General features: G+C 44.4%; 1 protein-coding gene across 1 annotated transcript in view; it reads left to right on the top strand.

Annotated features, from left to right (window-relative positions):
- Sestd1 (SEC14 and spectrin domain containing 1) overlaps positions 1-25,201 on the top strand; it is a 95,508-nt gene extending 70,307 nt beyond the window's left edge. Inside the window, exons 11-18 of the mRNA XM_021647150.2 lie at positions 6,165-6,359; positions 6,852-6,966; positions 8,286-8,445; positions 11,750-11,831; positions 12,529-12,651; positions 13,323-13,514; positions 16,843-16,964; positions 18,203-25,201. Of these exons, the coding sequence (XP_021502825.1) occupies positions 6,165-6,359; positions 6,852-6,966; positions 8,286-8,445; positions 11,750-11,831; positions 12,529-12,651; positions 13,323-13,514; positions 16,843-16,964; positions 18,203-18,332 (1,119 nt within the window). The 3' untranslated portion in view covers positions 18,333-25,201. The remainder of the gene's footprint in view (positions 1-6,164; positions 6,360-6,851; positions 6,967-8,285; positions 8,446-11,749; positions 11,832-12,528; positions 12,652-13,322; positions 13,515-16,842; positions 16,965-18,202) is intronic.
- The last annotated feature ends 482 nt before the right edge of the window (positions 25,202-25,683 follow it).

Consider the following 25,683-nt stretch of genomic DNA (forward strand, 5'->3'; position numbering starts at 1 on the left):
TGCCTATGTTGATTTTAGGTGGACTGAATACAAAATTGGAAACATTAAAATTAAATCTGCTAATTTGCATCTCCTTAGAATATCTTCAAAAACTGGTCAGAAGTAACAATGTGGAACCCATAAGAAACTTAGAAATTAAATCATATAATTGAAAATATATACATCTTAATGTATTTCACAGTTTCCAACATGGATCGCTCTTTTATGGTTAAACAAAGTTGTAAGTGGATAACTTATGAGCCCTGTTCCTGGGATAATAATCTTCTTAATTTTCTTGATCCTTTTCAAATGATGTAATGCTATTGAGTTGTTTGGGTTTGGGTTTTGGTTTTGTTTTATTTTTTATAGGGATTTAGTTTGTTAGAACTGTGTATATTATTCTGGAGTACATTATTATAGTATAAATGGATTCTATAATTAGTTTCCTTATTTAGTTCTTGAAAACAATATATGTCATAGAGCATTCTGACTTCATCTGAGAGGTCTTAATTACGTAAGACTGTAAGACTTCTAGTGAGGGCTTGTGATGTGAGGATCCTGAAGGCAGGTCATTGTGTTTTGTTATTTAAAAAGAGAGAGAGAGAGAGGGAAACACTTGTAGGTGTAAAGTGAATTATCACATACCATGTGTAAGTTGACATTGGATCACGAAGCACATGGCGTGTTTTGTAAGTCTAGACAAATGTGCAGATTTATGCATAGACATGCCTGCATGACGTCTGTACACGGTCGTTAAGTTACTTTAAAGAGGCAGCATGTTTATGGAGCCTTTTGCTCCAGCGTACCTTTGTGTGTTGAAATGTATGCAGAACTGTTACATTGGATCGGACCATGTAGATTCCAGACGCCACCACGCTGCTGACGGACGATACTGGCGTCAGAGCGGATCTCTGCCCGAATGTGCTCCTTTCTGTCTCGTCCTTAGAGAAACCACTCAACGTAGTGAGTGAACTTAAGAGACAGTGTGTTCTAGCTTGTGTCTTAGCTCTTGAGCTGTTAGTACTTGGGGACTTACATAGCTAAACTGACGTCTGCATTCATGGTCCCCAAAGAGAAGCACTTATGGCCCGTTGCAGATGTCACGTAAGGCGTGTGTGGTGTTTGGCATTCATTGTATGATCGGGAGGTGTGGAAATAGTGTGTGGGAGTGTGGATGAAATGGAGTCAGCCGCAGGCTGGTAACTGCTGAAGCTTGGTGGATGTGGAGTTCCATCATTTTGCTCGGTTGTACTTTCATTAGATTTGAAATTCTCCCTGGAAAGGCTTAAAGAGAGGAGTGTGCTGCTCTAACCAAGAGGTGGCGCTACTCTGTTGCCTTGTGAATGGGTTGGTTGGCCTGCTTATGATGGTTACGGCTCTATTAGTCAGTATTTTATTAAGACTTTCTTAGCTTGGTATGGTATGCCATATACCTGTAATCTCAGGCAAAGGATGGAGAATTACCACAAGTTTGAGCCCCGTCTGGTCAACATGGCCAGTTGTAGACCATCCAGGGCTACATAGTGAGACTCCATCTCAAAACCACAACCAACCAACCAACCAACCAACTAACCAACCAGAAGCCCAACAACAAAATAAAACTCTGTTCTTTGAAAATAAGACCCAAATGTTGAAAGCATTTATTGGTGTTTTTCAGGTCTTGTGTAGTAGTGACAAAATTCTAGTATTGATAGCTAACAAAGAATTTGGAACATTTTTACTGTATCATTTGCATTTAATTACAGCGTCCAGCGTTAAATTTCAAATTTCACATAAAAGCATAATGGAGAACTAAAACCTCAAATGTGTTTGTTTAGGATTAATGTAATGAAGACGACTCCTACCAACATGCAGTTTTTTGCTCAGGATTATGGGTTGGAAATCCATTCAGCTTTTCACTACTCCAGGGAGACAGAAACGTGGTGGATGTAGAATCTGCTCACAGGTGTCAATGTTTCTAATGAAGCTGGGTGGGTGTGGTGTTGTGTGCCTGCAACCTCAGAGCTTTAAGAATTCCAAATTGGAAGACAGTCCTTCTCTCAAAACATTCAAGAACTATACAAAAGAGTTTTCATTCAGCACAAGCCTTACTTGTACAATTTGGCAGAGGCGAGCATAGTGGGAGAGCTGTGGTAAGAGTGAAGTGTAGTCTCTGGAGCCGTTTTGGCGTTCAGGCAGTGGCCTAGCCTCGGAGGCCGAGAGCTCCTGGTGTGCCATCTGATAGCGGCCAGCAGTGTGGCTTTGCTTGAGAATCAAGACACGAACCCTCTTGATAAAGACCATGTGGGAATCGCCTTGGTTACCTGGCCTGGCAGTTTCTTTCCCCTGCATTAGGATGCTTGTTCTGGTAAAGGTCATTCCAGCTGTGCGCCACCACACACACTGGTGGCAGAGACCTGTGCTGTAAAGAAGGCATTCAGGCTCATCAGCCACCCAACAGTTGGAATTCAAGCCCCAGATTTTGTGCTTCTTCATCTTACCATACTCAGTCATTTTCCGTACAACAGATGTGCAAGCCAGGTAGATCAGAGTGTTCACATCAAAGGCAGCGTGCTCACCTGAGCTCACATGTACTCTACACACCCCCGTTTAAAGGGAGAAACACTTGAATTAATTTTCAGTAAATCTTACAGGCAAGCCGGGTCTTCGTTGACCCCATCCTAGACAGGCTGATCTGACTCTTTGTCAACCTCAGTTATGTAAATCAGTGAAATCCATATCTCTGATCAAGGTATTGATTTGGGGGCATGCCAGCCCTTGTGTTCTAGTTACACCCCTGTCAAGGTTACAAGAACCTGAATTCCCAGGGCCCCCCAAACAGTTTGGACTGCTTGATATGCACTAAGCCAACTGAAGCTTGAAGTCCTCAGTAAGAAACTGTGTTCTAGAACACTAACCAGTCCCTTAGTTTATTGCTTTGCTTAAAATCATTGCAACTTCCTTTTCAGGAACTGGACACATTTCTGCAGAATACTAACGAAATTTCTAAATGCTATAAATAAGACAGTGAAATCACTTTCTATTTGAGAGCATGATAACAATTTTCTCCACGATACTTTTCTCACGAAAATAGCCGTTCTTGAGCTGGAGAGAAGAGGCTGCTTCCGAGTCTGATGGCCCGACTTGTGTCCTCTGTACCCACATGGGGGGAGGAGAAACCCCACTTCCGAGAGTTGTCCTCTGACCTCCCCCTCCATGCAACACATTAACACCTACACCCCCCATGTGCACACAAAACACACACACGTAAAACAAGATTCGGTAACTCTCTATTAGTCATTGTCATAACTTTATATTTTTAAAAAACACCTTAGAAACAAATTGTTTCTAAAATAATCAATAAGATGGTGAGACAATCCTTATCACCACCATTAGGCCCACAGTGACGACCTTCACAGTCTGACAGTGTAGGCTTGTAGGTCTTTGTTGTACGGGTTCCCATATGTATCGCTACTGTGTTCTTAGTCGTGTGAAGGAAAAATATGTTCCGACGTTGCCATATTGCATTTGATACCAAGTCCGCACTGTCTGTCGCGTCGTGTGTATTTGCTCAGCATGTGCCAGCTTAGCACATTGCTCTGAATGCTTGAGTTACAGCAGAGCCTTGCCGTATGGAATTTACAGCCAAGTCGGGAGCGACGGGGAGTAGAGAGCAGCAGAGGTGTAGTGTTGGGGAAGGGCCTCTCTGAGGAGATGAGTTGCCCATCCTTGAAATGTGGTGAGGGGGTAATTCAGACAGAAGACGCCTGAGATAGAAAACCCGTGCTGGACGCACCCTGTGGAAAGATGACGGAGATGTAATGTTGTCAGGGAGCACAGAGACAGAAGCCCCAGTGCCGAGGGAGAGTCTGCAGCTGGGATGTGTGATGACCTTCAACCTGTGGGAAGGAACCAAGGCTGTGTCACATGGTATGTGCAAGTCTTGGCACACGTTGAGCATCGACTTGTGTGGAGCGTAGCATGAGAGATAATAACAATGAAGAACTAACAAGTGTTACGGAGGCAGCGGACTTTCGAGGAGATGTTAAGTTCACACAGCAGAGCCAGCAGTACTCTTTGGTGGGGGACCGAAGCTTTGGGAATTTTCTAGTGCACGTGACATGGTTGGTTTTAGAAGAATGGAAGTACAAAATTAGGACAACTTTGGGAGAAATTCAAAAGAATAGGAAATGAGAGAAAATGAGTGTTGAAAACTCTTATAAAGGAGTGTGTGTGCGTGCGTGCGTGCGTGCGTGCGTGTGTGTGTGTGTGTGTGTGTGTGTGTGTGTGCATTTCTGTATGGGTTTACATGTGTTCATGTTTGCATGTATGTGAAAGTAAACATGTATGTGTGACTTAAAGCATATTAAAATGTAGACTAGAATGTGCCCTTAAATATGTCTTAGCTGATTGCCTGTGATGAAAGCAACCCAGGTGAGGAGCGCTGGCGGGTGACACAGATAGCGCTGCTGCAGAAGCGAAGCTGTGTGGCAGCGGCAGTGGACCGGCTCCCTGAGTCGCGGAGCCGTGGCTGCAGGCGCGGGCTCAGCTGTGAGGCGGCTGCAGGGCTCCAGTGGAGGTCGGGATTTCAGGTGGGGTCACAGAAGAAGCGGGATCCTAGGAACTGAACGCTCTCTCGTCCCTGCATGTACTCAGTATGTGGGGGGCCAGTGCGTGTGCACAGGTTGTGAAACTGAAGGGAGATCATGGAAGAGGGTTACGAGGTTCTGAGAAAGGAGTGCAGAGGCCAATAAGACACATAGAATGTGAAAGTAGAAAGGAGGTGTGTGTGTGTGTGTGTGTGTGTGTGTGTGTGTGTGTGTGTGTGTGGTGGATGGGGAGCACGGACAGTGCTGAAAATGCTTGGAGAAAGGGGGAAGAAGAATAAACAAAAAAGGATTTTTTTTAAAAATGATATTACAGAATAAAACTTAATACTTGTGTATGGCAAGCTTTTTAAATGATAAAAAATTGGGGTCTTTGATATGACCGAAGCACAAAGTGGGAGATGTGCACTCGTGGGACTGCCACAGCTCCAGAACCCTTAATGTATCCAGCTAATATGCGGTAGTTCCTGTAAGTTGTTTAAGGAAAGGCCACCTATTTGGCCACAAGACAAGTCCTTAAAAGAGAGCAGGAGATGGAAGGAGCGAGGAGACAGAATCGTGAGAACGGAGAAAAGGACTAGAGAGACGGGAGCAGTGCCAAGGTCTGGGGGTTAGTGACAGCCTTAAAAGGTCTGCGCACTTCCTGCCCCTCCCCACCCGCCAGTGTGGGCAGCAAGCCCTGAAACTGTCTTTACGTGGCATAAACGCTGAGGGACTGAGGTGTTGGTAAGCCACATAGCTGTGGAGCGCCACTGTGCTGAGTGCTCTGCCAGGACCATGCTTGTGTGGTGCGCGGCTATAGTGCCCAAGCCACGTGAGCTGCCATAGCTGCGGTACATCAGTGGGAGGAAGCATGGCCTGGCTCTAAGCGCAGGTAGGCACAGCCTTTGATGCAGGAGGCTGCCAAGTTCCAGATGGTACACGTGTTGGACAGTGATTGGTGGACCCATGGCATTCTAGGTGTGGGCCTGCCGGAGGACAGCTGGGGTCAGAACTTGCAGATCAGAGAATGGGGTTCATGAGGCCATGGTTTAGGGAGCTGTGCAGCAGTAAGCAATTAGTTTTTATGGTGTCTGCGGTAGGTCAGTGAGATGAAGTGAGGCTATATAGTTGAGAAAGAATCTTCGAGTCAGGGAGACAAGTTCTAGAGTTGGCGTTTGATAGGTGTCTTTATGGTGGAAGTGTGCTGAGAGAAAGCCAAGCCTTTGCCACACCCCTGCTGGGGTAAAATTCAGATTCAGCAGTGTGCACTGAGAACATGGTGAGGTTTGGGAGAGCAGACAAGAAACAGAGTGGAGGTAACAGTGAGGAATGGCCTACCTGTGAACCCACCCAGGCCTGTGGGCTGTTGGTGGTAAGGACTATAGTTGGTCTGGGGAAACGTCGGGGGCCCTGTGTTTTCTGAGTTAGATTGGCATCCCTTAGAGCAGAGAAGAAGGGGCCTTTTAGAAGGCTTGGGGTAGACTGGTTTGGGCTGGCTTCAGGGACCACAGTGGATGGATTTGGGGGATTCTCTCAGATTTTCTCTTGTGGAGAAATCACAGCCAGCGCTCCAGGAGCCTGTCCGGCCTTCAGCGCTCTGTCACATCCCCGCTGCAGGAGTGGTTCGCGGTGTATGTGGAGCTTAACCAGCAGATTGCAGCCCTCTTGAACGCTGGGGATGAGGAGGATCTTGTGGAGCTGAAGTCTCTGCAGCAGCAGCTGAGCGACGTTTGCTACCGGCAGGCCAGTCAGCTCGAATTTAGGCAGAACCTCCTGCAGGCGGCTTTGGAATTTCATGGTGTGGCCCAAGATGTGAGTACCTGCTCTGATTGCTTTCCGTGTCACCAAACGGTACAAACAATATGCATAAAACTTTTGTAGGTTTGCATGCCCCGTGATTACTTTTCTGGGACAGTAATTTACTGGTGGAGGTAATGAAATGAAATCCTTTAATTAGAAGTTATTTTGTTATTCTGCATGCGATTACGCCTATTGTCTAATTAAGCCTAATGTCTAAGAGCATTCCAAGCTAGCTGCTCGCTTTGATGGTTTCTCCGTGCATATGTTTTGTAACATAGACAGAAATGGAGCCATCGGTAACTTCCTGCACTCTGCTGACCCTCCTGGTGCATGCATTAGTGTGTCCCATCCGTAGATAACACGTGTTCTGATTGCTCGTCCTTATCTTTTAACTGCGTAGTCTCTCCAAGTGCACTGTGACGACCTCATTAGATAAAGCCCATTAATCACTGAAGCCTTGAGATGCCGGTTGCATCAGGTTGTCTCTCTGTCCCTCTGCTTCAGTTGTCTCAGCAGTTGGACGGCTTATTAGGGATGTTGTGCGTAGACGTAGCACCAGCCGATGGAGCATCGATTCAGCAAACTTTAAAACTGCTTGAAGAGAAGCTGAAAAGTGTTGGTAAGCAGATTTTAAAAATGCTGAAACCGAAGAGTTCTTTTAAAAACATTACCATGCGTAGACAGTTAATTTATATACCGAACTAATTATCATTTGCAGGGAACACAGAAAACATAATATTGAAAGGTTTTATTCCCTTGAAGGATTATGATTTATGCTAAAACATTTATTTTCCATTGTGGTTGGTCAGCCCTGCCTTCCTTGGGCCCTTCACCTTCCTGTTACTCAGTCGATCTAAGGTGCTATGTCTTGTTAGTCCAGGGACAGTTATTTGTAAATGCATGCGGAAACCGTAATTACTCATGAATGTTCCACGGCAAACCCTGCATGTCTTGACCGGTGTTTGACGTGGTGATTTTGTTGTTGCTGTATTCTAACCAAGAGAAAGCGAACAGTTGGTTTGAGTTTGTGCATTGTATCTCCACACTGGGAATAGTCTCCAAGGGAAGTGTGGTCCAGGGAAGTGTGGTCCGGTTTCATTAACCCAGCTCTGTCGCTGGACATCAAGACCCTTCACGTGTGTTTGCAGTAGGAAACACAGTGAACTTCCCTAGTCGGCAGTGAAGTTGAGAAGGGGTCTTTTACAGAAGGGCTGAGTGGAGAGGGGGCAGAACACTGAGTTACTAGGAAGTGATGACACGTGATTGAACCGAATTAATTCATTATGAAAACAACTTCAGGGAATTGGTTTAAAAAGCATTTTTGTATTGACATTTTACTTGCTTACAGCCTTTGTTAGTGGATGATATGCATAATACTATTTAATAATTCATATGCCAAGCATGCTTTTAAAGTAAGTATCGGCAGTTTTCTTGAGCCGCCCCTTAGCTCAAAAGAAAACTCCTATGCACATCTAATCTGGAGTCTAGACGTCCTGAGTGGGGTTTCCTGGCGTGTAGCTGTGGCAGGCTTCTGCACAGGTTCACCCTCTTACTTTGATTATATATTGCATTTTTTTTAATCTCTCAAATCTTACACATTGTTAAGCAAATCGTGTGCTCAGTTTCCCTAAAATTGGAGTACAAAAGCAAAAGGGAAAAATAGAAAATCGTATTTGTTGAAATAGGAATTGTTACACTTTTAGTTTTTAAAAGTAGTCCTGTATACATATTTGTGTTTTGGAGATTCCCTTTGGGGAGAATTTGGCAACAGAGAGAGTTGCATCTTGAGCCCCGTTTCAAGGTTCTGTTGCCTGAAATAGTCAAAAGTCTGCGCCCTGGCATGTCAGTGTCTAAAGCTTGTACATTTGGCACCCATGTCCAGCTGCTGTGGGGAAAACACCCTTATTAAGAGATTCAATCCAGTGTTGTTTGTTTTAGATGTGGGACTGCAAGGTTTGCGAGAAAAAGGTCAAGGCCTCCTGGATCAGATCTCCAACCAGGCTTCCTGGGCCTATGGAAAGGACGTAACCATTGAAAACAAAGAAAACGTGGACCACATACAAGGAGTGATGGAGGATATGCAGCTTAGAAAACAAAGGCAAAGTCTGAACGTTAATGTTACATTTACCCAGATAATGTGAGACCAGGAGAGAAGTTACATACCTTACACGTTGCATATAGACTCAGCTGTCTTACCTGCTTGATCATATGTATGTGATAACTGTTGTACATAACTGTTCTGACAACCAGTGCCAGTTCAGTACACGAACTGTCTCCCCTTACTGTAAAGACTGTAGTTAGACTCAGATATTGATGCCTACTTTAAGATCTCATGGAGGTGCTTTTCTGTTACGTTAGAGCTCCGTTAAATCTTGCCTGGCTGTTTCTGCAGCTCATCTTCCTACGTCACATGTCGGTTAGTGTGTTGGTTGTAGGATTAGGCAGTAGACTGACACTGATTTTGCTTCACTTGCTAGACTAATGGGAATTTGAGGCTGTAGAGCAGCGACTCTCATCCTGTGTGGGTTGGGAGCCCTTCGGGTGTCACAGGTCACATATCTGGTGTATCAGATACTTCCGTTACAATTCATAACTAGAGCAAAGTTACAGTTAGAAAGTAGCCGTAAAGTAATTTTTATAGTTGGGGTCACAACATCATGAGGAGCTGTATTAAAGAGTCACAGCAGTAGGAAGGTTGAGAAGCATTGCTCTAGAGACTCAGCCTATAACAGTGCCCTGACAGCGTTAGAAAGTAAAAGATTCACATTACAGAAGCAAAGCCATGATGCACACCTGTAGCCCCAGCACTCAGGAGACAGAGGCAAGCGGGTCTCTGTGAGTTCAAGGCCAGCCGGGTCTAGGACAGCCAAGGGAACACCAAGAAACCCTGTCTCAATAAAAACAAAACAAAACAAAAATTACAGAGGCAAGAATAGGTACAGATATGTAACCTGGCATGGCTTTGTGGAGTATGCACACTTGAGTCGTGAAGAGAATTTCACAGAATTCCCCATTCTACATCACGAAGAGTCACAGGGCAGGGGTCCCTTCTGCTCCTTGCCCTGCACCTGCAGTGTCCTTACTGTGGGGAGCGACTTCCTCCACTGTCAGAGATCTTGAGGAGCCATCTGGAAGCATCAGTCATCTGGAAGCAGCTCTTCACGTAGTTGATGAACTTGGCTTCCACTCTGAGAAGAGAACCCTCTTTTCTATACTTGCTTGCATTGTTGCCTTAACATCTTCTACAGAACTTGGTCCTTTGGATGTTTTTTTTTTCTCTCTCTCTCTATTCTTTTGTTTGTTTGCTTTGGATTTTTGACCTTTTGATCATGGTGTTGATATTTTTTAAGTCTTTTCCATTCTGGTTTGATTTTTTTTTTTTTTCATTTTTGGCTGGAGTATGTCATCCAGACTCCTTTACTGGAGCTGCTTCATCAGTTCCTCCTCCTCTTCCTCATCTTCATCAAGCTTTCCTTTTTTCTGTGGAACCTTGTTACCACTTCTAGGTGCAGAGCCATTCCCAGACATACTCAGGAGTTTCACACCCTCTTCACCTCTGTCTCCTGGCTCTGTATGCTGTTCCACATTACTAGGTGATGTGCACTAACGTGCACAGGCCCTGGGTTCTGCCTGGGCCTGGAGACCACAGGTGGTGGTATTCAACGGCCCCACCTGGTGATTGTACAGCTCTTTTCACACTTGAGTCTGTTACTTTAATTGGACTGCCCTGTAATTGACCAATTCTGCCTCAGCTGTGTGTAATTCATCTTTAGCCTCAGTATCTAAATTGACCTTTCTTGACAAGTGTTGCTCATTTCACAATTATCCATCTTTTTGTTTTGTTTTGTTTTGTTTTGTTTTGTTTTGTTTTGTTTTGTTTTTGAGACAGGGTTTCTCTGTGTAGCCTTAACTGTCCTGGACTTGCTTTGTAGACCAAGTGGTCCTTGAACTCACAGAGATCCACTTGCCTCTGCCTCCCTGAGTGCTGGGATTACAGGCGTATACCCCTGAGCCTGGCACCATTATCTATCTTAATATCTTAAAGTAATACTCTTTATCAGCCTTCAGTTCACAACCAGAGGAGAGCTGTGAGGCCTCAACGGTCTCTGACCATGTTCATCATCCCCCCATGGGGGGGAGGGGCATGGACTTCTGGTGAGTGAGAAGCTGGCCTGAAGATGGCTGACAGGTGGGGTTGCACTGGGCCTGTCTTCTGCAAAACCATGTTGTTAGGGTATGTGGGAAGCCACCTTTAGCTCTGCGGTCCTAGTGTCCATAAATGCCACAGAGTTGCTCTTGCTTTGTTTCTCAGATACACTGTCGTTTTTATGTGTCCAGGATTTCTTCCCTTTTCTCTTGTTTTCTATCCAGTGGATGCTTGTGCTAGGAAAGTCCCTTTTTCCTCTCCACCCCCACAGCATGCTTTCCATGTGTCTGTAGCAGTTTTTATCATTTCCCATGACCATTTTCCAATCTGACTCATGTGTGCTTAGATGATATACAATTTAAACTTAAGCTAAACTGTCTTATTTCCCCAATGACACAAAATATGTATGAGCTTACATGTGTTAATCATCTTTATTATGAAGGTATCTTGCATACTTCTTACATTTTTCTCCTTCACTTGTAGAAGAACCTTAACAAGCTACACTATAACATTAGGCTGTGATTGAGAAGTACTTATTTAAAAAGTAACCTGTTGGTAGCTAGTTCTGTGTTATCATTAGGCTTTCTTCAGGAATGCTGAATGTAGAGCCTGGGACCTGGTTAAATTCCTTGTTTCTGGTATGTGGGGCTTTTCAGGAGTCCCCTTCCTGCTTCTCATCACAGAACTGTGTGGGAATGGAAGAAATGGGTCAGATCTAGCTACACCAGGACTGTTGGTATTTGCTCTGTATGTTATGTGTGCAGGCCACAGTGAGATTAGACAATGCTCTGCATTGTGTTTGTCTAAACTCAAAACATCTGTGGGTTATTTTCTTCCTAAAGAGTATAGATATAAGTTTTTAATTAAGAATTTAAGATTATTTCAGATAATATAATTTGATAAAATATATTAGATTTCCACAAAACATCGTCTTCTAAACTTTCATACTTTTTATCTTTGAAGATTGTTTAATAAAGTTGGCGATGGAGGTTTCCTTGGGTTTTGGTGGACCACTGCATTTATGCTTTGCTTCAATATTTTGCAGAATCCATGCTATCCTCAAGAGGGTTTGTCATTCAGTATCATTCCAGGTATTTTGAGGTCTTGATGTAACATAGATAATAGACTAGATATTCATAAACTCCTGACAAGCCAGTACAACCTAGTTGCGGTTTCCATAGCGTAGGACTAAGTATTTTAGTGACCTGTCATGCGCTGCCGGAAGAGTGAGCTGAGCCTGTGTTTGGTCCGTTAGATGTGAGGACATGGTGGACGTGCGGCGGCTGAAGATGCTTCAGATGGTGCAGTTGTTTAAGTGTGAGGAGGACGCTTCCCAGGTAAGGCCCACAGCCCCTGCCCCGGAGGCTAGCCTACATGAAGTTCGTTACACTTTAACTCACAAGGTTAACCTCACGGAGCTATGAAGAGTGGACTCCTGTGGTGTTGAGTCCTGTGGACTCCGCTTATCCCGTCAGGCTCTTGTTTCTCCTGTAGGGAATAAGACTCGGTACTCCATCTGGTTTGCTGATCCCATTTTACTCCCCCCTTGGTAAACCCTGTGTGGATTTAGAGATTGGGAACATTTATTAACATTTTTGTCAGCTCGGTTGTTAGTCCTGTCCTGGAATGAAGGCTAGTGAAGCATATGGCTTTCTACCCCACAGAGGAATTCTCAGCCCTGCATAAACTTGAAGTAATCATGTGTCTAGTGTCAGAAACTTATTTAATCTTGATGTGTAGAGAGAACTTACCATTCTCAGAATCCATATCTGTATTGATCCCAGCAGAACTGTATTACAGAGACCCATGGCTTTGTGTTATGTGTTGCTAGTTTTACACTGAGGTCCAGCCTTGGCATTTGAGACAGAAGGTTGAGGAGCAGGGGAAATCATTAGTTCATTGAGTATGGCATTGAATGAATGCTAAAACCAAGGTTATAATTAAAGAACTAACTAACCAAACAAAGATAGTTTTTGTGTAGCTCTAATACAAGAGAAGAGTTCTGATTCCAGCGTTCTTCTGTATTCCCTGTAGGCGGTAGAATGGCTGAGTGAACTTCTGGATGCCCTGCTCAAGACCCACACCAGGCTGGGCGATGACGCTCAGGAAACGAAGGTTTTACTGGAAAAGCATAGAAAGTTTGTGGACGTCGCACAGGTACAGACGGAACTTGCCTTCTCTGAGGTGCAGTGTGCGCGTGGCTCTCTGTGAGATTATAGTGCAGCCTCACCTTCCAGGTCTGCGGAGCTCAGTTTCCCTACACACGGCTCAGAGGGTGCCAGCTGGCGCACTGAGATTGGCCCCCCCTGAACTCGAGGGCTTGCCTCCTGAGTGTAGGGTCTCCGCGCTCCCCGTACTTTGCATTATGTGCTATGTTGCCGTGTGGACCAGCTAACAGTTCACAGCACTGATGTGAGGTGTTTGTTAATAACCGCAGAGTAGAAGCAGCGCTCCCGTCATCTCAGGAGAGGTAGCACACGGATACACAATTACTTGGGGACTGAGAGCACGTTTGTGGATTTCCCCTAACACAGAGCTCACAGGGTTACATTCCTGTACGTGATATAAGGAGTGTAGCTAACTTCGCCGCCTCCTTCTGGTAATCAGAGAGCTGGCATTGTTTGGCCAGCAGAGTTTAGCCGGCTGGGAAGCCTGAAGCGACTCAAACGTGAAGCTAACCAGACAAACGGCTGCATTTGTTGATTGTGTGTGCAGATCCCGGAAGCCACTGGGCTGTGCAATATTGATGTGGTGCCACACCCTGTCCCCCCCCCCCCCCCGTTCTGTGACCTGCTTATTTCTAACCCGGTGGTGATTTCCCTTCCCAGAGCACTTATGACTACGGCAGGCAGCTGCTGCAGGCCACCGTCGTGCTGTGCCAGTCTTTGCGCTGTGCTTCCCGCTCCTCGGGGGACACGCTGCCTCGGCTGAACAGAGTGTGGAAGCAGTTCACGGTAGCCTCTGAGGAGAGAGTGCACAGGCTGGAGATGGCGATCGCCTTCCACTCAAATGCTGAGAAGGTAGGCAGGAACCTTAAAAACGTATTTGAATTTTTACTTTTATTTTGTGTGTTTAAGTGTTTCCCTGATTTAAGTCTGGGCATCACATGTATGTGGTACCTGCGGAGTCCAGAAGAGGGCACCAGCTTCCCCCGGGACTGGAGTTACCATCAGTTGTGCTTTGTCACGTGGGTCCTAGAACTGAGCCTGAGGCCTATTGGAAAGTAGGTGATGTCTTAGCCACTGAGCCCTCTCCAGCCCCAGTGTACTTCCTGGAAAAGAGAAGGGTGCCAGTGTTTAAAAGTGTTACTTGGAATAATATAATTATGTGATTAATGTGTGTGTTACTACTCATATTCATTCTGTTGCTAAGGTTCACTTGAATGCGTGTGATGTCTTAAGACTTAACACTAAGTCTCCTGACCTGACCCGGCTCTGGGGACCTTGGCCACAGGATTCCAAAGCTACAGTTGTCCTGTTTCCCCTTGCCCTCCTTACCGGCCCTGTCCAGCCAGGTCCAGGCTTCTGTCTGCACTCTGCTGTCACCTTGTCAGGCTCTTTCATAGGCCCAGGGAAGGAAACTGTTTTAGCAACTATATCTTTAGTACTTTTCGGAATTTTTTTAATTACCTTGTGATTTCATAATTTAGAGTAAAGGCTGGCCAAGGAAACTAATGACACAAACAGTAACGGAACCTCAAAACAAACAAACAAACAAACAAACAAAAGCTCTTTGTTCTGTGGTTATTTTTAAAGATTCATTCTAGAATTTATTTTTCCATAGCTTTATGTCACTAGTTCTAGAAGCTGCTAAAGATAAAGAGAGCAGTGTCGTTTTGGCAAATTTCTGTTAGAACACATTTCCTCTCACTCAGTGATGCTGAGAACGTCAGGAAGGAAGCTTAGCAAGGCAGTTAATTTTGTGTTGTGCTGTCACCGTGCAGTTTATATGCAGGGGACTTTAAAGCCTGAGCTGTAGCCTCATCTCACGACAGAACGGGTGTGACAGGGAACCTCAGGAGCTGAGGCCATCAAGCACATGTCGGAAGGGGCCTTGGTCAAGTCTCTCCTGCACACCGAGCTTGACAGACACTGAGTTGTGCTAGTTCTCAGGTGGGAAGACCACCAGCTCAAGGGCAGGCTGAGCGTCGAGACAGACCCTGCCTTGAAGAACAAGCAGCAGACAAATGACAGCCTCAAGAGGACGACAGGAAATGGAGGGCACGGCTTGGCCTGTTTATTGACTGGTTATTTCAGCCAACACTTTGCTTATCACACAATATCCCACTCACCCAGGAAAAGTGTAGACCCTAAATGTGCTAAATGGGCTTTCACAGGGCTAGTGTGGCAGCGCAGCATGTGCGGGGTGGGCGTGCATGTGCAGAGAGTGCAGAGTGTGTGTGCATGTGCAGAGAGTGCAGGGTGTGTGTGCAGAGAGTGCAGGGTGTGTGTGCAGAGAGTGCAGAGTGTGTGTGCATGTGCAGAGAGTGCAGGGTGTGTGTACACAGTGCAGAGTGTGTGTGCATGTGCAGAGAGTGCAGAGTGCAGAGAGTGCAGAGTGTGTGTGCAGAGAGTGCAGAGTGTGTGTGCATGTGCAGAAGAGTGTGTGTGCAGAGAGTGCAGAGTGTGTGTGCAGAGAGTGCAGAGTGTGTGTGCAGAGAGTGCAGAGTGCAGAGTGTGTGTGCAGACAGTGCAGAGTGTGTGCAGACAGTGCAGAGTGTGTGTGCAGAGAGTGCAGTGTGTGTGCAGAGTGTGTGTGCAGAGAGTGCAGAGAGTGCAGAGTGTGTGTGTGTGCAGAGAGTGCAGAGTGTGTGTGCATGTGCAGAGTATGTGTGCAGAGAGTGCAGAGTGTGTGTGCAGAGAGTGCAGAGTGTGTGTGCAGAGAGTGCAGAGTGTGTGTGCAGAGAGTGCAGAGTGTGTGTGTGTGCAGAGAGTGCAGAGTGTGTGTGCAGACAGTGCAGAGTGTGTGTGCAGAGAGTGCAGAGTGTGTGTGCAGAGAGTGCAGAGTGTGTGTGTGTGCAGAGAGTGCAGAGTGTGTGTGCAGAGAGTGCAGAGTGTGTGTGCAGAGAGTGCAGAGTGCAGAGTGTGTGTGCAGAGAGTGCAGAGTGTGTGTGTGTGCAGAGAGTGCAGAGTGTGTGTGTGTGCAGAGAGTGCAGAGTGTGTGTGCAGTGTGTGTGTATGTGCAGAGTGTGTGTGCAGAGAGTGCAGAGTGTGTGTGTGTGCAGAGAGTGCAGAGTGTGTGTGCAGACAGTGCTGAGTGTGTGCAGAGAGTGCAGAGTGTGTGTGCAGACAGTGCTGAATGTGTGTGCATGTGCAGAAAGTGCAGAGTGTGTGTGCAGAGAGTGCAGAGTGTGTGTGTGCATGTGCAGAGTGTGTGCAGAGAGTGCAGAGTGCGTGTGCGCACAGTGCAGGCTCAGGGCACAGTGCCCCGCCTGTATCAGGAGAATCCTTCCAGCTTCTGCCACCACCAGTAACACTTTAGGAGAGGATTTTTAAACGTGGGGATATTTTCTAAACCAAGAACTCTCTAGAAGGTATATTAAAAAATACAGTTAGGAGGTTTTAAATAGACAGTTGGCATTTCTCTTTTAAAGAGTTGTGTGTATGGATGACTTGCCTACGTGTGAAGATACATGCACCACATGCATGCCTGGTGCGACGCAGCCCCTGGAACTGGAGCTACAGACACTGTGAGCCGTTGTGTGGGTGCTGGGAATTGAACCCGGGTCCTCTGAAGGAACAGTCACTGTTCTTAAGCACCGAGCCATCTCTCCAGCCCCAAATCTTGAATTTTTAAATAAAAAACCAGAAGAATAAAACATCTTCAAAGATGAGACAGCTTCCTATGTTTGAATTATAGCCAGTGAAATCAGCAGATGAAAGAAACGAGGCAGACCTTCACATCAGTCATGCTTGCACACTGTGTGTTGGTTTTAGTTTACAGCTTCTCTGAATTTTGAAGTCTGTAAGCTCCTTAAGAACAGTCTGTCTGACATTCACACCCAACTTTGCTAAATAAACATCCCATTAAGTGCCTAGTAAATGGTCGCTGAACCTCAGTAGTTAGGGACTATTTCTTAAGCACGACTTCCATTCATTTTCCAAACAGCACTGCATTATTTTTTTTCCTAGAAATCAGCATAGATTCTTTTGTACTAACATAGATTCTATTGTTACTAGAAATATGCTCGTTTGTGATTAGAATTTCTTTACCAGTCTCAGCTTAGGCTTGCACAGCTAGCGAAGATAACCAAGCATGGAGCCGAACACATTCTTCAGTTTCCAAAGTTTGCCCGGACTAACTCGCTTTTATCTTTCTTGATTGGTGCTGCCCTTTTGTTTGCTACAGGTTTTGCAAGACTGCCCAGAAGAGCCTGAAGCTATTAATGATGAGGAGCAGTTTGAAGAAATTGAAGCAGTTGGGAAATCACTGTTGGATAGACTCACTGTCCCTGTGGTTTACCCCGACGGGTATGGTGCCCACGCTTATCGATTTATTCTTTAGAAAGCCAGGCTTCTTAACTTTGGTCCACATTTTCAACTCCTACAATGAATCAGCGTAGACTGAAAAGAGTCCAAATTCTGCTGTTGGCAACAGTCGCTGTTAGTTGACTTCAGATTTGTGTCCTGACAACTTGTAGATGGATGACCACAGATTAGTTTAAGACACGGCCTGGAGCCTGAGCTGTGGTGATAGTGAGTTAGGAGACTGTGGGCCTCCTTCAGAAAGGGCGGGCCGGGGGAGGCCTGACACCAGCAAAGCAGCTTCAACATTTCAGCCCTGCTGCTTACCCCAGCCTGATCCAGATTATTTATGACTTAGAATCGAAGGACCCAAGGCTCAGATTAAGCAAGAAGACCAGAATTTCCCAGTTCTAGGTTGTTGGACTTAGGACACAGTCCAAACAGGTCTATCCAGCTCCAAACCTGTCCTCCTCTCTGGGCTCTAAGGCAGCCTAGATTTTACAGATGAAAACTCATCAGTCACCTGTACCCTTCTTTTTTCTTTCAAATGTGAAATGGCCTAATATGAAAATCAACAAGCCAGGAGAAGAATCAGAGTTTCATTCCTGGAAATCTGGTCCTTGTCAGTGAGTCAAGGAGAGGTAGGGCAAAGGAAGTTTCATTCAGATGAGAGAGAAACCAAGATAGAAGACAAGATATCAGATAAAGTAAGGTATCCTGGCTTCGTGGCAGTGTGATGAGGGTAGAGGCTGGAGTCCAAGGTCTCGGCTCCTTTCCTACCTCTCCGCTGTGACTGCAGCTCTCTCTGTCTTGGTTCTCATGCCTGATCATAGGGTGGGATAATTGTGCCTCTTCAGGTCACAGCAGTTGGGGACCTCCTGGAGCCAAACAGAAAGAAGAACGAACTTGGCTATGAGACACAAGGGCCATACTGCTGTGTCATGAGCTCCAAAGAGTATTTGGAATTCATGTCGAAAAAAATACCATTTTATTCCCTTGGAAGAATGTTATTCATAATCTATACTGAGAAAATCTCTAGGAATGCCTAGATTTGAACTATCAGAAGTAGCTTAACCCCATATGATTTACCTGCAGCAGAAGAGAATAATACCAGCAAAACTGGCTTCCAGGGCCAAGTCACTGTGCGTGACCTCAGGTGCACTAGTTTGCACTCAAAGGCGAGATCCCATTTTGCATAACATTTACAGTGAATTTGTGCTAACCTGTTTGTTTTCTGATTTTAGAACTGAGCAGTATTTTGGGAGTCCAAGTGACATGGCTTCTACTGCAGAGCACATCAGAGACAGAATGAAACTGGTCAGTCTCAAAAGGCAGCAGCTGAGACATCCTGAAATGGTGACCACGGAGAGCTAATGTCCCCAGCTCCCACAGGTCCACAGGTCATGCGCCCACAAGTCTTTGCAGTTGGCATACTGCAGGGTTAGCCACAGCTCATTAAGATGCATTTCACAACAGGAAAAGCCTTTCTTCCCACGACACGTCTCTCTAAATGCTAACACCTCTCGACTGCCGAGGCCTACCACATAACATGCTCTGAGACTATAGACTCCAGGGATCTTGAAGAAGGAACTGTAAGCACGGTGCGGAGTCCTTGCTTTCACGCTGTACCGGGCTTGTCAGTGTGTAGATGAGCAGCTGATACTAAGCTTTGAATGGTGCTAATCAGAGTTTAGGAATTCTCTCTAAAACATGGTTGCCCTTCCTCCCCAGGTGATGTAGGATATTTAGATCATAGTTAGAGTGTTAGTGAATAGTGGTGTCCTCAAAATTTTACTTTGTAATTCTTCAAAATGGATTATTTTTATTGTCTATATGAAGAAAACCCTTCAGATCTTTGATATATCATATTCATTGAAAGACATTTTCCTACTGTATTCATAATGTATTAAAAGTTGTTTGTGCTTAATAAAAGTCTTCTTTAAACATCTTATTTAATTTGGTAGTTACATCCTGGTTCTAAACACGAGTGCCTTACTAAAAGGGCATTCTTAAGATTGTGAGGACGGGTTAATCATTGCTTTTGATGGTGGCTGCATGTATGTTAGGCAGGAATTTCACATTGTATGCATGTGTATATAATAAAAATAAGCATGTTTATTGTGAAGAGCAATTTAGACATTTAAGAACATTATAATAGAATACTATTTTTAACTTTTCTCTTGAAAAGTGCTGTCCAAAATATTAACTACCCTGAAGACACTTTGTCTTGGGGGAAGGAGGGCTAAGGATGAAGGTATGCATAATTATTTCAGTGTAATCTTTTATATCACAGTAATCACTCTGGAACTAAAGCAGAAACTGTTAATAATATTTAATATCATACTAGAGGCAAAATCATCCTGAAGAAGTCTAGACACAAAAACTGTACAGATGTTTAGAAATAAAATTTGTCATATAATGGTAATGCTTCTATGGTTGTATTAAGTTATAGAATGTATATAGTTTAACATTGTGTTAATTTTTATTTTAGAAGATTTTTTTAAAGTGAAAAATAACTGGGCTCATCAGTACAAAATTATGCAAAGAACTGTATGATGGTTTATTTTTGCGATCTGTAGAGATGCTCGCATACCCTCCTATGCTAAAGCCAGTTTCCCCAGCCTTCTTGTCTACCAGCTGTGAATAAGTCCATGTTCCTTGTCCATCCATCCTCCTCACTCACTCTGTGGCACCTTTCATTCAGCTTAGAGCTCACTTTACAGGAAACCGTCCTTCTGAAAATCAGCCAGAGTCTTCCAGTTACTGAGTTGAATGTTTTTGCTCTCTGTCACGTCACCTCCCTTTTTCTCTATTTCTAGCATCTCTCCCAGTGTTCCAACCCTCTTCTATCTTCTGCCGTGACTGAGAGTTTAGTTCTGGACTCATTTAACGCAGGTCTGTTGCACATGCGCACTCTGCCTCTGTCCTCTCGCTGGCTCATTAGGCATCTTATCCCCAGTGTCCTGCAGGACATGTCTGATCTGAAATGCATGGCTTTCAGCTGCCTCCCTGCCGTTTCCACAGAAATGAAAGACATACTATACTTGCCTTTTCTTCCTGGAGTAGTTTGATTAATGGTGCCACAATGTCCAGGGCAAACTTCAACTGCTCCCCATGTCTTACACTGCCGCTGCCTCTGAGACCATCCAGACGTTCCTTCTATACTTGATAACCCTCCTCCGGGGCTCTCCTCCTGGGTAAGAGCTCCTGCGGGTCTTTCTTCAGTCTTCATGACGGTGCTAAGCCTTTCCTGTTATGTCGTAAGTCCTTCTGGGGGCTGACTCTTGTCTCACAGGTCTTGTGCCCACACCTCTCCTTGTATGTAGCATGTTTGGTCCTGCACCTGTCTTCCATTATAGCATTAGTAACAACCCTCCTCTACTGTACTATTTCCTAGAGTCAGGACTGCCTTGTAAATCTGTTTCCGTGGAATAAGCCTGATATTTTAGACCCTTAGACACGTAACTTTCAGATGTTTGTTCCTTATACTCACTCTCTGTTCCTTTTTCTGAGTTTCAGATTCACCAGTGTTTCTATTGACTTTGTAATTTACCATCAGCTCATGGATGCATGATTCCAAATGGGTTAACTTTCACAGTCCTTAAGCCCACTTTCCTGTAAAAAGTAAAGAAAGACAAAATATGGGAAAGCATGTGCGATCTGCATAGTTACATGAAACCAGATACACAGAATGAGCATGGTCCCTTCATTGGAAAATGTAGGCCTCTTTTCGTTGTGTGTATCTTGATAGATACACAAGATTTATGAATAAAAACCCAGCAATGCCCCAAACCGACTTTTCTCCTGTGCTCACAGCTCATGTAGAGGACAGACGAAGGCTGGGACTTCAGCTTGTTTGAAATCTCAGACCTTTGCTGGCGTTGGCCTACAGACATTCAAAATCCTTCTTCCTAACTGGTTCAAGGCCACAGGCCCGTGCATGTCTTTAGTCCTTCCTAGGGACTGCCTGGCATGTTAGTTGGACGGCTTCTGTTAGCTTGTATCTGGTTGGCTGCTGCTTTCCTTCCTTCCTTCCTTCCTTCCTTCCTTCCTTCCTTCCTTCCTTCTTTCTTTCCTTCTTTCTTTCTTTCTTCTTCCTCCCCTTCCCCCCTCCTCCTCTTCTTTCTCTTCTTTTTGGCCTATATCTTTGTTCCTGTGTAAACTCAGTAGACAATGGCAGCTTGAAGCCATCTCTTAGTGCATGTCTGACTCAGCAGAGCTGTGAGGCAAAGATGATAACTTCCTTTTAAGTCTTTTGGCTTTATTCCCAGCTCTCATTGTTTTGACCTTATTGCCCAGGTCGAGTCATCAGTGACACTGGTGAGGGCGCAGCCTCTTAGCTGGCATTCTGTGCTTGAGGGTTGACTGGATCTCGTACTCTGTTGGGGTTTGAACTGGCCTGTGAATGTCCCCTACTCTTAATAGTTTGTCACCTCCTTACTTCAGGTCATGGACGGTCTGCTATTAGCGTTGCTGCTGTCATTCTTCTCAGTGAGAACAGGACAAGCTGATTTTTTTTTCAGTAGTTCTAAGCAAATCTTGTTTTCTCTTCTAACCCCCTTTGATGCCATGGTGTGACGGTTGGATTGGGCGGATGTATCCCACTACACAGGCCATGTCGGTAGGGACCATCAGCATTCTTTCATACACTGCAAGTGCTTGCCAGAAGAGATGGTTTGTTCTTACGTATGCCTCACACCCTACCCCAAACACACCAAGTCATCAGAACAACATGATGGCTGCTAAAAACTAAAAGAGACTATAGCTGATGTAACTCTGTAGACCTTGAGTTTGTAGAGAAGATACAGGCCTAAATAAGCATCATTAAATAGGCAGTCATCTATGGAAAGGCTTGTACAGTGCTGCTGTCTTTCATTAAGCACCCAAAGGGAAAGCTCTGCAGGACAAACAGGATTAGCGTTAATGTTCAGTTCCAGAAGTCAATGTTCCCCATCGAGAGCAGAAAGTAGTCTCCATGAAACAAAGTAGTATTTGGCCCTGCTCAACTTTTCAGAATAAATATGTGTCAATGACTATCCTAGAGACTCTGAAATATGCAAATGTACAAGTCATCAGTTTCAATAATGAATTACAGTAATCCTCAGAAGTATTGAAAACTGAAGGGGCAAATACAGTGGAAGATATCATTGCTATTCTCCTATATTTCAGAGCAGAAAATAGTATTCTGAATCTTGCTCTGTCTCGAGTGACATTCATGGAGTGGCAGAGACCACACACTATTTATCTGCTCTGCTCCATAACTTCCTCACCTCCACCCTCTCGCCCTCACCCCTTTAGCCCTACACCTTACCCGTTTGCTTCCCCCTCACTCCTACTCCCTTCACCTTACTCACTTCTTCACCTCTTTCTCCTCATCCGTAACCTTTCACCTCCACCCCTGACCTCTACCCTTTCACCTCTGCCTCCCTTGCTCCTGCCCCCTTTTTGCCAGTGGATAAGGAAACGTATATTCAGATTATATATCTGAGATGCTGAGGGTAGATTTGGTACCCTCAGCAGTATAGTGAAGCTCTAAAACTGACAAATTCCCCACTGTGGGAGGAAAATAGAACAGTCAGACAGAAGACAAGACAGGATTATCATCTGTGCTGTGTTTGACAGGGCATGAGTCAACTCCACTAACTCCGTCAGTTAACATAAGCCAAAGAAAGATGACATGGTTGGAGTGTAAAGAAAGGAACAAGCCATAAAAGCAAGAGCATGAGTCTGAGGGTATTTGTAGAATCTCCCAGTACTGAGGTAAAGATGACTTGAGACAACCATTAGTGTCAGTTTCGGTTAGAGAAGAGGCGGTTTGACAAACTCGGGCAGTGATAATGGGGAAGACTGGTCTTGTAATAGAGGCTCAAGTGAGGGTGTGCCCTGGCAGTGCCGTGGAGGTGACGCTCAGTATGACTTAATGCCGCAGTGGGAGTTTAAAGTGAACTTGAGACAAGAATAAACACTAGACTGTGCACTTGAGGAAGAAGCAGAACCTGTGCTAGGACATGAAGATCTTCAAGAGCACGAGACAGCCAGCACTGAAACTAAATATTTTGAAAGCTGGTGAATAAATTGTTTCAGAGAATCAAGATTATTTTTGTGAGAACTCTTAATGAGGCAAGATGCAGTATATAATTTTTATATGTCATGATACAGGAATTCTAAACATGGCTAAAAATAGTTACTGTCAAGTATTAAGAGCAGAGCTGTGAAAGTTTGAAGGAAGGCATGTGGAACGCCATGTCTGAATGGAGCGTTGCACTCTGAGGCTGCTTCCTAGTGAATCTTGAGGAGGCATCTTGGAAGTACAGACAAGTCAAATGCAGAGCGAGCACGTAGGTCTGTCCACTGGCGACAGTGGCTTCTCACTCTGCACACTGAAGCATCACGCCCTTCTGTCTCGTTTTTCTGACTGTCTTAGTTTATAAGGTGGAGCACAAACCATTCTTAGGGTCACTTTTTCTCCAGCCTTCATCTTAGCTTGGGTGATATTCTCCATAGCCAGTCAAGTTGCTCAGAGTACTGTTATCTGGTAGGTGTGCTTCTCCAGAGCCGTGAGATGATCGAACTATCAGTTGGGCAGCTTTTAACAAGAGAAGTGGGAGCTGAATCACTTGCCTCACACTCTGAAGGGAAGCTCAGTTTTCTAAATTGGCACAAAGTAATACTTGACGATTACAATGTCATCTGAACATTTGGGGGCAGTAAATGTCGAACCTTCCGTTTTCTCAAGGTTTTCTTATAAAAGCTTAAAGTCTATAAAATAATGTCATAGTATTCCCACCACCTCAGCATTAGTTACACTTGCTTTGTCCATGTCCATCCAGAATCTATTTTGATGCATCTGAGACTGCAGGCTTCTTCCACTTAAATATTTCCGTACACCTCTCACTGCAGGGGTGCCATCCTTGCTTGTAGCTTTCTGGCGACAGAAATTACATTCCTAGAATCTACATGCATGGAACATTCCCGTGCTCTGTGTGTGTGTTTAAATATATCGAGTATTATGTAGAGGGAAATCTACCCCTCTAAAAGTTCCCACACGACCCTTCTCACCCATCATTGTCCCCACATGACAAGCACTGTTTTTTGTTTTGTTTTGTTTTCTGCTGTAAGCTAGATGTTCCATTTTAGAGCTTGTTTTTAATTCACATCACATCAGGTTCTCTCTTTTACAAGGCATCTTCACTACTGTTGTATTCGGGAGATTCTTTCATGGACTTTGCATTACTATTTCATCCCCATTCTACTGCTGAGTATTATCCCATTTATGAGTGTATATTGCCACTCATTTCCCCAGTTCCTTATTGGATAACTGGGATGTTGGACTAAGTTACAGTGATCATTCCTAAGCACAGCTATGTGAATATAGTTATTTGTTTGCTCATGAGTAAATACTTAGAATTTCTGGCTTGTAGAGTGGTTTTTTAAAGAAAAAAAAAACTATTATTTTGCCAATGTGTTGTCATGTTCCCTGATTTTTTTAAAAATATATCTTGGGTGTATAAAAAGGTGTAAATGATTTTTCTGATTCCCACGTTGAGATGGTAAGAGAAATTGGGGGTAGAAATGACATCACTTGTGTATGAATGTGGTAGTTGGGATAAGAGGGAAGGGTTCCTCTCTGCCACAAAACAGCTCCCCCAGAGGTCCCTAAGACCAACTATGCTACTTCATTAGCTAGAAGAAATGGCACTAGCTCGATTATGTTACCTAGACCACCAACTTTCAGTAAGCAGAGTGAGAGGAATCATTGGGTAGAAGAGAACACTGTGGTGGAAGTGGAGAGGCCAGGAAAACACAAGAGCCAGTTCCCGGCACCACAGCATGAAAAAGGCATCTGTGCAGAGAAGTGCCCAGGGGGTGGTCAGGAATTCAGAAAACAGGTTGGGAAGAACTCTACCTCACAGTTTTACGTAGCAGATAGGTATGGCTTTGTAGACATTTTAGCCTTTAAATGTCATAATTTCCATCTTTTCAGCTTAACTTTGTTTGCTTCATACTTGGGTGACTTTTTTCTCCTGTGTATTATCCTCCTCTTCTGTTCTATTACACAGAGTATTCACCTGTAAAATTACGGTCATGCATATGTTTTCAGTGCCCATGTTCAAATGCCTTTGTGTTACTTACCTAATCTTTCCAATGAGATTTTTAAGGGCTGGGAAATTTGGCTTCTACTGTAAATCCTTATAATGTGCCCAATTGTAAATATGCAATAAAAATCATAAAATTCAATGGCAGCAGGTTTTGATATGTATTTCTTTGCCATATTGTTAACGGACAAGTTTGGTTTCTGTAAATAAAGATTGTTCATAAAAATCTAGGGAGAATTTAGTCATTACTGATCCCTACAGCATAATCTGATGAGTTTTACATCTCTGAACCTATTTTGATTATTTTTAAAGTTAAATTTTGACCAGTATTTTCTAAAGATCTTTTATTAAAACAAAAGAAAATGTAATGTAGCATGCTTATTCTGAAAGAATTTGAAATGTCAGAAGATAGAACTTTCTCTCCCAACTCTTAACAACCCAACCATCTTTCCTAGGTGGCCTAGATTCAGTGCTGTTGCCAGGTACGGCATTCCAGGGTCATCATTATACATAGATAGTATGTCACTATGCATAGATAGGACATGTATTTCCTCTCTTCTCACCAGGCAGGCAGAGGAGACTGAGACCGCATCTACACCTCCAGCCCCCGAAATTATCTTTTTTTATTC

Source organism: Meriones unguiculatus, chromosome 8 (assembly GCF_030254825.1).
Source record: "Meriones unguiculatus strain TT.TT164.6M chromosome 8, Bangor_MerUng_6.1, whole genome shotgun sequence".
Taxonomy (NCBI): domain Eukaryota; kingdom Metazoa; phylum Chordata; class Mammalia; order Rodentia; family Muridae; genus Meriones; species Meriones unguiculatus.